The sequence below is a fragment of the Anolis carolinensis genome, chromosome 3 (assembly GCF_035594765.1).
Source record: "Anolis carolinensis isolate JA03-04 chromosome 3, rAnoCar3.1.pri, whole genome shotgun sequence".
Taxonomy (NCBI): domain Eukaryota; kingdom Metazoa; phylum Chordata; class Lepidosauria; order Squamata; family Dactyloidae; genus Anolis; species Anolis carolinensis.
Genome location: NC_085843.1, coordinates 455,899 through 470,130, shown reverse-complemented (window position 1 = coordinate 470,130; position 14,232 = coordinate 455,899). Strand labels below are relative to the sequence as shown.

The 14,232-nt window shown below is 45.3% G+C and overlaps 1 protein-coding gene across 7 annotated transcripts in view; it reads left to right on the top strand.

Moving 5' to 3' along the window:
- The window catches only part of LOC134297958 (zinc finger protein 850-like), a 103,173-nt gene extending 91,945 nt beyond the window's left edge, over window positions 1-11,228 (top strand). For 4 of the 7 annotated variants that reach the window (XM_062977004.1, XM_062977001.1, XM_062977002.1 and 1 more), the window contains one exon: window positions 2,367-11,228. In XM_062977004.1, the coding sequence (XP_062833074.1) occupies window positions 2,535-5,021 (2,487 nt within the window). In that variant the 5' untranslated portion in view covers window positions 2,367-2,534 and the 3' untranslated portion in view covers window positions 5,022-11,228. The remainder of the gene's footprint in view (window positions 1-2,366) is intronic. The other 3 variants (XM_062977005.1, XM_062977000.1, XM_062977006.1) reach the window with 1 other exon arrangement.
- Window positions 11,229-14,232: the final 3,004 nt, after the last annotated feature.

The window sequence follows — 14,232 nt, the reverse complement described above, 5'->3', positions numbered from 1 at the left end:
GTGTTTTAGATTACAAAGGTGTAGGCTGAAGGCTGTTAAGTGTACCAAAGCTAGCGTCGTTCTGAAGAGAGAGAGTAGGCCGAACGAAGGCCATGGGACGGAGACAGTCCTGGTTGCCATTACAGATGAACTTCGTCGCCAGTCTGAGAGCGGCGGATCAGCGTTACTGGTACTTCTCGACCTTACCGCAGCGTTTGACACCGTTGACTACGATCTAATGATTCACTGTCTCGCCATGTCCGGAGTTCGCGGCCAGGCCCTCAATTGGTTCAACTCATTTCTGCAAAACCGGGGCCAATGCGTGGAGTATATGGATCAAGTCTCTGACAGATCTCCCCTCCTATGTGGGGTACCCCAAGGTGCCATTCTCTCCCCTCTTCTCTTCAACATCTACGTTAGACCCCTTGCTAGCTTGGTTCGGAGTTTCGGCCTAGACTGCTATCAATATGCGGACGACACCCAACTCCTTCTGCGCTTGGAGCCTGGAGCAACGCCAGTACCAGACAATTTCACCTTCTGTCTGGAGGCTCTGTCGAACTGGCTACGTGCTAGGAGACTGAAGGTGAACCCAGCGAAGACCGAGATTCTCTGGCATGGCCGCTCGACTGGTCTGACCCACTTGCTACCCACCTTCGATGGTGCTGCCCTATCTCCTTCGCCCACCGTTAAGAGCCTGGGTGTCGTTTTGGACTCGCAGCTGACAATGGAAGCTCAGGTCGCTGCTGCCAGCAAACAGGCCTTTTTCCACCTACGACAAGCGAGGCAACTGGCTCCCTATCTATCTGATGAGGCTCTGGCAACGGTCATTCATGCCATGGTCACGTCTAGGCTGGACTATTGCAACGCCCTGTATGTTGGCCTTCCGATGTCCACGACCCGAAAGCTCCGTATTGTTCAAAATGCGGCAGCCAGGCTACTCACAAGAACACCCATGAAATGCCACAAAACACCAGTGCTGCAGCATCTGCATTGGCTTCCCACTGATTACCGTGGTCTATATAAAATGCTAGTCCTGACTTTTAAACTCTTTACGGCCAGGGCCCATCGTATCTTAGGGACTGTCTCTCCTTCTCCCATCATCGGAGGTCGCAACGACCATCCCAACGAGACTTACTTTATGTACCGGGTCCTAGAGAAGTGCACTTGGAAAGGACCAGGCGCAGAGATTTTCCTATTTCTGCCCCTGCCTTATGGAATGCCTTGCCGCCCTAGATGAGAGCCATGCGTGAGTTGGGGCCTTTTACCCTCGCACTCAAGACATGGCTCTTTACTAGAGCTTTTAATCTATGTCAATTTTATCAATATTTGTATGTATGTATTTTTATCCTTTACAATTTTATCTTGTAAATCGCCTAGAGCATCTTGGATGGAGGGCGATTAATAAGTAATTAGATGATGATGATGATGATGAAAGGAAAGATTAAAAAGATAGTCATTATTTTCTCTTTAGTGTGCTGTGAATAGTACTGTATCCCAATGAGCCAGGGAAAAGCTGGCGTCTTTGGAACAATATTGAGGAGGCCTTTTGGGGCCGTGGAGAGAAGATGGCGTCCTTTTGGGGCCTAGGAGAGAAGATGGCGTCCTTTTGGGGCCTAGGAGAGAAGATGGCGTCCTTTTTTGGGCCTAGCAGGGCCTAGCAGCCTGCAAAGGCCGAGACATGTCAGTAGAAACACTGAAGGGGGGTGAGGTGAGGGAGTAGAAGTTGGCCATGTTGGATCTATTTGGTCCAGATCCGTTGTCAGAGGGTTCATGGGTCCTAGGGGTTATGTGTGTCAAGTTTGGTCCAGCTCTGGTCTTCCTGGTGGTATTTTTGATTACAAAAGTGTAGGCCGAAGGCTGTTAAGTGTACCAAAGCTAGCGTCATTCTGAGGAGACAGAGTAGGCTGAACGAAGCCTGCTGGTAGTAGTTTTTCCCTCAGCGGTCCCAGTGGCCTGTGAAAGTGGCGGCCAATGAGAAAGCTGGCACATTCCACCCGGGCAATCAGAAAGCTGGCCCATACACACATACAAACATTCATTTTATTGTAGATATAGATATAGATAATTAATTGCCTTTGCTGGTATCTATTTGTGTGCTTAAGACCTCGAAGTCTGCATTTCTTGGTACAGTACAGTCTCGCTTATCCAACCTAGGCAGCAACACGCAGCGGGCCAACGTGCCCAACAACAACACAAGCACTGCCACACTCCAAACAAGTGGCAAACGTGTTGTAAAGCATGATTTTTGGTGCTTAATTTGTAAAATCATAATGTTATTTGACATTTGATTTCCATTTTCAACATAATTCTTGAAGGGAAAGGGGGGAAACCGTGGAGATAAAGAAGATTTCCGAATTTCATTCTTGATCTATTGCTTCTTTCTTCAGCAGGGAAATGAGGATTCTGTGGAGCCACGTCTTGGGTGCTGTAAGGAAAGAAATACAGGAAGAAGAAATCCTCTCAAGGTGTTGATCTTGCTGAATTCCTGACCTGACTTACAGATAAGAAAGGAGAAAAGAGTCAAGAATCTGTATTCTAATTAAACACCTGTTGACATGGAGGAGAAGGCATCAGAATACCTGGAGTGTGGAAAGAGCTTTGCACAGAGTGGAGATCTATGTTCAAATCAAAAGACTCACACTGGAGAGAAACCCTATATATGCCAGGAGTGTGGAAAGAGCTTTGCTCAGAGTGCACATCTACATTTGCATCAAAGGACTCATACTGGAGAGAAACCATATACTTGCCAGGAGTGTGGAAAGAGCTTTGCTAGGAGAGGAAATCTAGATGTACATCAAAGGATTCACACTGGGGAGAAACCGTATACATGCCTGGAGTGTGGAAAGAGCTTTGCTCAGAGAGGACATCTAGATGTACATCAAAGGACTCACACTGGAGAGAAACCACATACTTGCCTGGAGTGTGGAAAGAGCTTCACTAAGAGTTCAGCTCTACGTTTACATCAAAGGACTCACACTGGGGAGAAACCCTATATATGCCTGGAGTGTGGACAGAGCTTCACTGAGAATGGAAGTCTGCATAAACATCAAAAGATTCACACTGGGGAGAAACCCTATACATGCCTGGAGTGTGGAAAGAGCTTTGCTAGGAGAGGAAATCTAGATGTACATCAAAGGATTCACACTGGGGAGAAACCGTATACATGCCTGGAGTGTGGAAAGAGCTTTGCTCAGAGAGGACATCTAGATGTACATCAAAGGACTCACACTGGGGAGAAACCCTTTAAATGCCTAGAGTGTGGACAGAGCTTCACTGCTAGTGGAAAACTACGTTCACATCAGCGGACTCACACTGGGGAGAAACCCTATACATGCCTGGAGTGTGGACAGAGCTTCACTGAGAGAAGAAGTCTACGTAAACATCAGCGGACTCACACTGGGGAGAAACCCTATTCATGCCTGGAGTGTGGAAAGTGCTTCACTGAGAGTTCATATCTACATTCACATCAAAGGATTCACACTGGGGAGAAACCCTATTCATGCCTCGAGTGCGGAAAGAGCTTTGCTCAGAGAGTGAGTCTGGATTCACATCAAATGATTCACACTGGGGAGAAACCCTATTCATGCCTTGAGTGCGGAAAGAGCTTCACTGAGAGAGGAAGTCTACGTAAACATCAGCGGACTCACACTGGGGAGAAACCCTATTCATGCCTGGAGTGTGGAAAGTGCTTCACTGAGAGTTCATATCTACATTCACATCAAAGGATTCACACTGGGGAGAAACCCTATACATGCCTGGAGTGTGGAAAGAGCTTTGCTCAGAGAGGAAATCTAGATGTACATCAAAGGACTCACACTGGGGAGAAACCCTATACATGCCTGGAGTGTGGACAGAGCTTCACTGAGAGAAGAAGTTTACGTAAACATCAGCGGACTCACACTGGGGAGAAACCCTATTCATGCCTGGAGTGTGGACAGAGCTTCACTGAGAGAGGAAGTCTACGTAAACATCAGCGGACTCACACTGGGGAGAAACCCTATACATGCCTGGAGTGTGGACAGAGCTTCACTGAGAGAGGAAGTCTACGTAAACATCAGCGGACTCACACTGGGGAGAAACCCTATTCATGCCTGGAGTGTGGAAAGTGCTTCACTGAGAGTTCATATCTACATTCACATCAAAGGATTCACACTGGGGAGAAACCCTATACATGCCTGGAGTGTGGAAAGAGCTTTGCTCAGAGAGGAAATCTAGATGTACATCAAAGGACTCACACTGGGGAGAAACCCTATACATGCCTGGAGTGTGGACAGAGCTTCACTGAGAGAAGTTTACGTAAACATCAGCGGACTCACACTGGGGAGAAACCCTATACATGCCTGGAGTGTGGAAAGAGCTTTGCTCAGAGAGGACACCTAGATGTACATCAAAGGACTCACACTGGGGAGAAACCCTTTAAATGCCTAGAGTGTGGAAAGAGCTTTGCTCAGAGAGTGAATCTGGATTCACATCAAAGGACTCACACTGGGGAGAAACCCTACACATGCCTGGAGTGTGGACAGAGCTTCACTGAGAGAGGAAGTCTATGCAAACATCAAAGGACTCACACTGAGGAGAAACCCTATACATGCCTGGAGTGTGGACAGAGCTTCACTCAGAGTGGAAGTCTAGGTTCACATCAAAGGACTCACACTGGGGAGAAACCCTATACATGCCTGGAGTGTGGAAAGAGCTTTGCTAGGAGAGGAAATCTACGTTTGCATCAAAGGACTCACACTGGAGAGAAACCACATACTTGCCTGGAGTGTGGAATGCGCTTCACTAAGAGTTCAGCTCTACGTTTACATCAAAGGACTCACACTGGGGAGAAACCCTATTCATGCCTGGAGTGTGGAAAGAGCTTCACTCAGAGTTCAGATCTGCGTTCACATAAAAGAACTCACACTGGGGAGAAACCCTATAAATGTCTTGAGTGTGGAAAGAGCTTTACTCAGAGTTCAAATCTACGTTCACATCAAAGGACTCACACTGGGGTGTCAGGCTCACTTCAAAGGATCAGTCTGAACGCAGATCAGAGATAGCTGCTCTCAAATCCAATCTTTATTGAAGAATACATGACTTTGGAAAAGTCGAGAATGACCTAATGTTTACATACACTCATTTTTATCACCTCTGCTGCAACGTAACACCACACGCAAATATCATCATCAAATCCCACCCTTTGTATCACATTTCTACTATTCCCACACACTATACCAATTATAATTGTTTATACTTTCAACCCTGAGTTCCCAGGCTCATTCTATCTTCTTCTGCCAGGTGCTTCCAGGGTTATTTATGTTATGACTCCAAGTTCAGGGCTTGGAAATTCAGCCCTGGGACTTGGTTCCATGACATGGCGCCCTCTTTTTCTTCGTCCTCCTCTTCGGTTCTTCCTTCATCACAATCCTGAAATAAATCAAACAATAACTCTATGTGTCCATTTTGTCCAAAGTCCCCATATACTTTTTCAGTAAGCTGCGATGGAATACTGGGTGTATTTTCCCTAAACTTTTTGGCAATGCCAACTGGAAAGTTACTTCATTGATAACACCCTGTATTCTGAATGGTCCAATATATTTGGGGCCCAATTTTCTCGAAGGTAGCCCCAATTTGATGTTTTGGGTACTTAACCACACTAGATCTCCTTTCTCCAATTTATCGCCTTCCACCCTTTTTCTGTCTGCGAACGTTTTATACTTTTTGTGTGCTTCCTTTAAGGATGCAGTCACTTGACTCCAGCATTCTAGCATTTGAGTTTTCCATTTCCCTGCCCCTGTTTCTTCATTCTCTGTCCATCTTGGCAACTGGGGCAGAGGCTGTATTTCATACCCGTAAACTACTTCAAAGGGAGTTTTATTTGTTGCTGAATGTATAGTCGAATTAAAAGCTAGTTCTGCAAAAGCCAGCCACCTAGACCAGTCATTTTGTCTCATGTTAGAGTACATTCGAAGGAACTGCCCAAGCGTCTGTTGAGTACGTTCTACTGCCCCGTTTGTCATGGGGTGAAAAGCAGAACTTAGACTCCTTTCTGCTCCTAGCATTTCCAAGAATTTTTCCCAAAATTTTGCTGTGAATTGAACCCCTCTGTCACTGACCACTCTACTGGGACATCCATGAAGTTTGTAAATATGGTTTATGTATAATTCAGCTAGTTTCTCTGCCGATGGTAATTTCGTCAGTGCTATAAAGTGGGCCTGTTTAGAAAACAGGTCTAATACTGTCCAAATATAACGATGTCCTTTGCTAACCGGCAGTTCCCCCACAAAGTCCATAGCTACACATTCCCAAGGCCTGGTAGGTTCCGCTACTGTTTGTAATAATCCCATTGGCTTCCCTCCTCTCGATTTATTTCTGGCACAATCATCACATTGAACAACATGATTCTTTATGTCCTTCCTCATTCCTGGCCACCAACAATGTTTTGCTATTGCCTTTGTTGTTTTTGTAATTCCTGTATGACCAGCGCTCTGGTTATTGTGAAAACGATGCAAAATCTTAATCCTTAATATTGCTGGGATATACAGTTTCTTGTTCACAAACCAAAATCCCCCCTTCTGCTCCCCCTTTTCTGCGTTGGATGCGATCCACTGATCTCCTTCATAAGACTGTTTCAGTTCTTTTCCCCAACTATTTTCCCCGTCGAGTTCAATAATAGCAGTGTTCTCTTTTTGGGTTTGCGCTCTTGTCCTGACAGCTAAGCCCCATTGTTTATCAGAGAATATTGTTCCCTCTTTTGCTGTGGTTATGCCTTCGTGTTGAGGCATGCGTGAAAGAGCATCTGCCAAGACATTCTGCTTCCCTTGGAAAAACTTTAATTGGAAATCGAACCTGCTGAAGTATTGTGCCCATCTAATTTGTTTGGGGGACAATTTTCGAGGAGATTTTAAATACTGGAGGTTCTTATGGTCAGACCAAATTTCAAATGGGATTCCGCTCCCTTCGAGGAAGTGTCGCCAGCATTCTAAGGCTTTTAATATGGCTAATGCCTCTTTTTCCCATATGGGCCAACATTTTTCAGTTTCACTGAACTTCCGGGACAAATATCCACAAGGTTTTAAGTTCCCATTTTGATCCTTTTGCAATAGTACTGCCCCGTATGCACAGTCTGAAGCATCGCAATGGATTATGAAAGGGCTCCGGATATCGGGGTGTTTTAGGATGGGTTCTTCTGTGAAGCATCCTTTTAGGGTTTCAAATGCCTTTTGGCATTCTGGCGTCCAACTCAGTTTGGCGCCAGGAGCTTTCACTTTTGCTGTCTCCCCTTTCCCTTTTGTTTTTAAAAGTTCAGTAAGGGGTGCGGTTATTTGCGCAAAGCCTTTTATGAAGGATCTATAAAAATTTGCAAACCCCAGAAATGATTGCAATTGCCTCCTTGTTTGAGGTACTCCCCATTCTTTTACGTCTGATACTTTAGACGGGTCCATAGCTAACCCTTCTGGAGATATCCGATACCCCAGAAAGTCAATTTGAGTTTTATTAAATTCACATTTGGACAGTTTTGCGTACAGCTTTGCTTCCCTTAGTCTTTGCAAAACTTCCCGGACCAATTCCACGTGCTTTTCTTTATCTTCGCTCACGATCAAGATATCATCAAGGAATATGAATACCCCTCGCTACAACAATGGGTGCAGTATTTCATTTATAAGCTGCATAAAGCAACTGCCGCCATTTTTTAATCCGAATGGCAAAATTTTATATTCAAAATGGCCGAATGCGCAGGAAAATGCAGTTTTCCAAGTATCCTCAGGTTTGATTCTTAATTTATGATATGCTTCAATTAAATCAAGTTTAGTAAATATGCTCCCTTTCTTCAATACGGTAATTAAATCCTTTACTAAGGGCATAGGGTATTTATTGTCCTTAGTAATTGCATTTAAATTTCTATAGTCAATGCACAATCTTAGGGAGTTGTCTTTCTTTCTCCTAAATAACACTGGGGCTCCGAGAGGAGAATTGGATGGCTTAATGAAGCCTCGCGCCAGGTTCTTATCAATATATTTCCTCAATTCCTCCTTCTCCTGAACAGACATGGGATACACTTTTGGTTTTGGTAAGTTTGCTCCTGGGGTTATTTCAATTTCTACTTCTATATTCCTCTTGGGAGGTAATTTACTTGCCTCTTTCTGATTGAAAACATCCACAAAGTCTCTGTATTCAGGTGGCAATAGCTGTGGGTCTATTTCACCTGCTTCATCTCCCTCGTCCTCCTCTCCTGCAATTTTGCTTATCTCCCATTGCGTCTGTTGTTCTTTAAATGCTAGGCTCTTTCCTCTCCAATCTACTTCAGGATTAGCCTGTTCGAGCCATGGGATCCCTAATATTACGTGGTATGTGGCAATAGGGGCTACCACAAAGGATATTCTTCCTTCCCATTTGCCTATTTTACATGGGACCCCTCGTATTTCCTTTGTAGATACTTCCCCAGCAGCAACTGATCCATCTAGCTGCGAAAATGCAATTGGGGAGTCAAGCAACGTCTGCTGGCATTTCAGCGCTCCTGCTAGTTCCGGAGTTATAATATTTCTAGAACAACCACAATCCACAAATGCCTTGCAGGTGGCCCGATTCTCTAGCCCCGAGAGGCAGATTGGCACTACTATCATGCGTTTGTCCCGACTCACCAGCCTTTCCTGAGATTCTGGGGCTCGCACCTCCTCCTCCGCACGCCTCCCGGTTGCTGGCTTGGGCTTTGAGGGTTTTGGCGGCTCCCCCTTCCGGGCCCAACATTCTGCTGCTCGATGGCCCGTCTTCCCACATACAAAGCATCCCGGTTTGGGTTTGTTGTCATCTCCTTTGAAGGGGATCCCCGGCCTCCCTCCGGGCCTTTCCTGCTTCCTCGTTTCTCCTCGACCTCTCGCCGCCGGTCTTTGCTGGCCGCCGCCGCCCCTGAAACGCTTCACTTGGGCCAGGGTGGATTCGACGCGCCCCGCTAGTTGTATCCAGCCCTGGAGTGTTTCTGGGTCGTCTCTGTGCGCCGCCCAACTAAAAACCTCGGGGCGTAGTCCCTCTTTGAATATCTCCACTTTGGTCACTTCAGACCACTCTGGTACCTTTTCCGCGAGATGGAGGAATTCTTCTGCGTACTCGGGCACCGTTTTGTCCCTCTGCTTTATTCCTTTAAGCTGGTCTCGAGCCCTCAATTGCTCTAGCCGGTCTCTGAACCGGTTTTCCAGTGCGGCGAGGAAGCGGGGCACTGACCTCAGGCACGGGTCGCGTCTGGCATGTAGTTGCACATACCAGCTGGCCGCTCCTCTCTTTAGTGTGTTGCCGATGGCCCGAACCATGCTTGCTTCGGAGGGGAATGTGTGTGCATTGTCTTCTATATATCCTCTGATGCTAATGAGGAAAAAGTTCAGTTCAGATGATTCCCCTCCGTATTCCAGTTTGAGATCTTCCCTCCTTTGCATCCATTCTGCGGCCCGTTGATGCTGTCTGGGAGGCATGGGGAAGGGTTGCATCGGGTTTCCTTGGACGGCCCCTTTGAACACGCCGCGCCCCACTCCGGCGGTCGTTCTGCGCGGCTCCCGAAATTCTGCCGCCGCTGTCGGCCCTTCTACCCATCCGAATGCGGGCCTCGCTGTAGCCCCCGCACCTCGCCTTCCCTCGTCGTACGGCACATCCTCATCCTCTTCCTGGATCTCCGGCTCCTCTCCGCCTTCGTCCGCTAACCCACTGGACCCGATCCCTGGCCTCAGTGGTCTTTCCACCCCGACGCCCATTCGGGGGGTTGGAAGTTGGGTTGGAAGTTCTGTTGGAGTTGGCGGCCTCAGAGTTCCCAGAGCTTGCTGGCGCTCCACTTCACGCGCCATTCTGTCTCGGAACTCCAGTTCCTGCCAGTATTCTTCATCCCCCTCGCTCCTCGCCGCCACGGGGCTCTGCGTTGAGGCGCGCTGGCCCCTCTGGCTCCAATCTTCTTTCTTACGTGGCTCTGTCTCGGCGCCATATCGGGTGGGCTCCTTCTGGAGATTCTCTTCCAATAGTGGCACCAACCTCCCCACGGTTTCCGACAGCCTGGATAAATTAGTTTCCAGGATGGATAACCGCAGGGCCACGGTCTCCGGCATGCTTCCTCCAGATCCCCAACTGGTTTCTGCCGCCGCCGAAACGCCTCTTCCTCCTCTGGGAATCCTCTGGGTCACGCCGTTCGGCCTGGGGTACCCCGTAGAGGAAGCTATGGCTTGCAGCGTCTCTTCCCCCAACGGCCGGGCCCCTGGCAAAGGCCTCTCTGCTCCATTTGGGCTTTGATCTCCTTCTCCACTCATTATCACTTCACTGCGAATTCGCAGGAGGGTGAGAACGGGATTCTCGACTTAATTGTCAGGCTCACTTCAAAGGATCAGTCTGAACGCAGATCAGAGATAGCTGCTCTCAAATCCAATCTTTATTGAAGAATACATGACTTTGGAAAAGTCGAGAATGACCTAATGTTTACATACACTCATTTTTATCACCTCTGCTGCAACGTAACACCACACGCAAATATCATCATCAAATCCCACCCTTTGTATCACATTTCTACTATTCCCACACACTATACCAATTATAATTGTTTATACTTTCAACCCTGAGTTCCCAGGCTCATTCTATCTTCTTCTGCCAGGTGCTTCCAGGGTTATTTATGTTATGACTCCAAGTTCAGGGCTTGGAAATTCAGCCCTGGGACTTGGTTCCATGACACTGGGGAGAAACCCTATACATGCCTGGAGTGTGAAAAGAGCTTCACTCAGAGTGGAAGTCTACGTAAACATCAAAGGACTCACACCGGGGAGAAACCCTATACATGCCTGTAGTGTGAAAAGAGTTTCACTGACAGTGAAAGTCTATGGAAACATCAAAGGACTCACACCGGGGAGAAACCCTATACATGCCAAGAGTGTGGAAATAGCTTTACTCAGAGTTCAAATCTACGCTCGCATCAAAGGACTCACACCGGGGAGAAACCTTATAAACGCATGCCGTGTGAATAGAATCTCTCTGAGAGTTGAAATCTACAGAGACATGGAATTCATATTGGAGAGAACAGTCGTATTTGACCCCATAGGGGTCCCCTACACAGAGCATTTCAAGCTTTTCATGTTGGTGATGCACTTTTCAGGCATGCATCCTTTCACGACACTACAGTAGACTCTCATTTATCCAAGCTTCACTTATCCAATGTTCTGTATCATCCAAGGCAGTCTGCCTTTTAGTAGTAAATGTTGCAATGTTTTGGTGCTAAATTCGTAAATACAGTAATTCCTACATAACATTACTGTGTATTGAACTGCTTTTTCTGTCAATTTGTTGTAAAACATGATGTTTTGGTGCTTAATTTGTAAAACCATAATGTAATTTTTTGTTTAATAGGCTTTTTTATTAATCCCTCCTTATGATCCAATATTTTCGCTTATCCATGATTCTGCTGGCCCGTTTATCTTAGTTAAGTGAGACTCTACTGTATTTCATTTGAACTAGCAAAACAGATTCACCATTTCATCAGGAAAAATGATAGAGTGTTTCTCCAGGAGACTTGGGAGAGGGGCATGGATGAGGCTCAATCTGGAGAATATACAGGAGTCTGTTCTGACAATAAAGGTCCTGAATTTATATCAGGAATTAGTCACACAAGGGAGTTTGGTCTGTAATAATCCTACAAATCAGAATGCGGCTGCTTTTAGATCTAAACCTTGGTTTGACCAGGGATGCCTGGACGTGAAGAATCCGTTATGAAGACATTACACGAGATACAGGCAGCTGAATTTCCCATCTTTGCCTCTGGATTCGTTCCTATTAAAGGAAAGATGTAAAAAGCTAATTAGAGGTAAAGAGGGATTAGCAATGACAGCAAATTGGGAAAAACTAATTTTTGCCTCAAGGTTACATGATTCTGCCACTTTTTGGAGGACAGTCCCTAGGGCAAAGAAGTCACTAAGCAGGTAAGTTAAATAATTGGTTTTTGGTTTATTAAATACAGTTATATATTACAATTATATATTTTTGTTATTAAACTATAAATGTCGTGAAATTACAATTTTCCTCCTGAAGTGACACACCACTTGAGTCATGCTCGGGTTTTGTTTTGTTTTGTTTTCTTTGTTTTTTGTTTTTTTTTTTTGCGAATTTTGACACACCAAGTTCAAAAGGTTGTCCATCACTGCTCTAGGGGATTGGATAGTGAAACGGGCCCAGTAGTTTCTTACATTCCTGTGAAGACCTGAGCTGGATAACATTATTCCAGTCTACAAGGAAGGGTAAAGATCAGGCCCTGAAAACTAGAGAGCAATTAGCTCTGATTACTCTGATGGAGCAGAGGATCCAACAACTCGAGGCCCGCATTAAGACCCTTAAGGACATTCAGGCACTTGAGCTCTTCTTGGACACTGCACAACATGCTGCTCTAGATCTGCAACCTGCATCACACCAACACCACCATGATCAGGAACTTTATGGGGAGATCAACTCAAAGGTAGACAACTCTCAGGCTTGGAAGGAGGTCACCCATAAAAAGAGACACAGGACCAGGCAGCCTCCACAGAAGTCCTCTTCTCAGCTGCATTTACACAACAGATTCCAAATTCCTACACCACTAACATACAATCAGGAAACACATCTTGTGGAGGACCACAGTTACTTAGATACCACTCAGTGGGCCACTCGTGATCAATGCGCAGGGGATAGCCCTGATGGGGACAGTGCATCACCACATTCACACTTATGTAATCATGCAAATGCTCCATCCCCAATCGTAGACCAGGCACAGCAGGAACACCCTTGGGAGAGTAATGGGCTCTCGGACGCATCTCAATGGATTGTCATTGATGAATGCACTGGGGACGTCGAGGAGGAGGGCAACACTTTACACCTACACAATTCACTTCAACAGGAACACTCTTCAGGGGACATACACACTGTCTTGCACAAAAGGGACCCTGTCAATCCTCAAAGGAAACAGGTCTTGGTAGTAGGTGACTCCCTCCTTAGAGGAACGGAAGCCATCATTTCCAGACCGGATGGGATGGCTCGAGAAACATGCTGCCTCCCGGGGGCAAAAATACACCATATCACTCAGAGGCTCAGCAGGCTCCTAAAGCCCCATCACCCTCCCCCCCCTTATGTTGATTCATGCAATAATAATAATAAACTTTATTTATACCCAGCCACCATCTCCCCAACGGGGACTCGGGGCGGCTTACATGGGGCCAATGCCCGGAACATTACAATATCACAGAATATAAATAGAACAACAAATCATAACACATTAAACAATACAATAAAAGATAATATACACTACATTAAGCAAAATAAAAAAACAATAAAACCAAGGGCGGGCCACATGAACACTAGGTTAAAACTCGGGGTGAGAAAGGAAGTAGGAATAAAAACCAGAGAACAGGGTCATAAAGTAGTGGTGCAATCTGGAGGACAAATATTGAAGGAGAGCAGCAAAAGGGATGTATGTAGTAATTACTCTCCAAAAGCACAACGGAAGAGCCATGTAGGAACCAATGACACCGCTAGGCATACTTTTCAAAACAGGTGTCCTCAAACTTTTTAAGCCGAGGGCCGGTCCACAATCCTTCTGACTGTTGAGGGGCCGAATTATCATTTGAAAAAAAAAATACAAACTAATTCTGATGCACACTGCACATGTCTTATTTACAGTGCAAAAACAACAAGAACAATGAAAAAACAATACAATATTTAAAAATAATTTTAACCAACATACATTTATCAGGATTTCAATGGAAAGTGTGCTCCTGCTTCTGGCCAATGAGATAGTCAAGCTAATTAGGGTTGTTGTTGTGTGCCTTCAAGTCATTTCAGACTTTGGGCGAGCCTAAGTCTAAAATGTATTTATTTATTATTTATTTATTTACTGCATTTATTTACTACATTTGTATCACACCCTTCTCACCCCGAAGGGGACTCAGAGTGGCTTACAAATTATATGAACATACAATATATTATATTATTAGCATAGCACAATATTAGCATTATATATTACTTTATTGAACTATACCACTATACTGTAATATTATTAGTAATATTATATGTAATATAGAATATATAATTAATATTGTTATATGGTATTATTAGTGTTATATTGTATTACACTAGCTGTGCCCAGCCACGCGTTGCTGTGGCAAAGTGGTGGTGGTATTGGTTAAAAATTGTTGTGTAATTTTTATTTGACGTTATTTGCATTTTTTTTATTAATTTTATTGTAAGTTATATTTTTATTTATTATATTTTATTATTTTCTTGTATTAT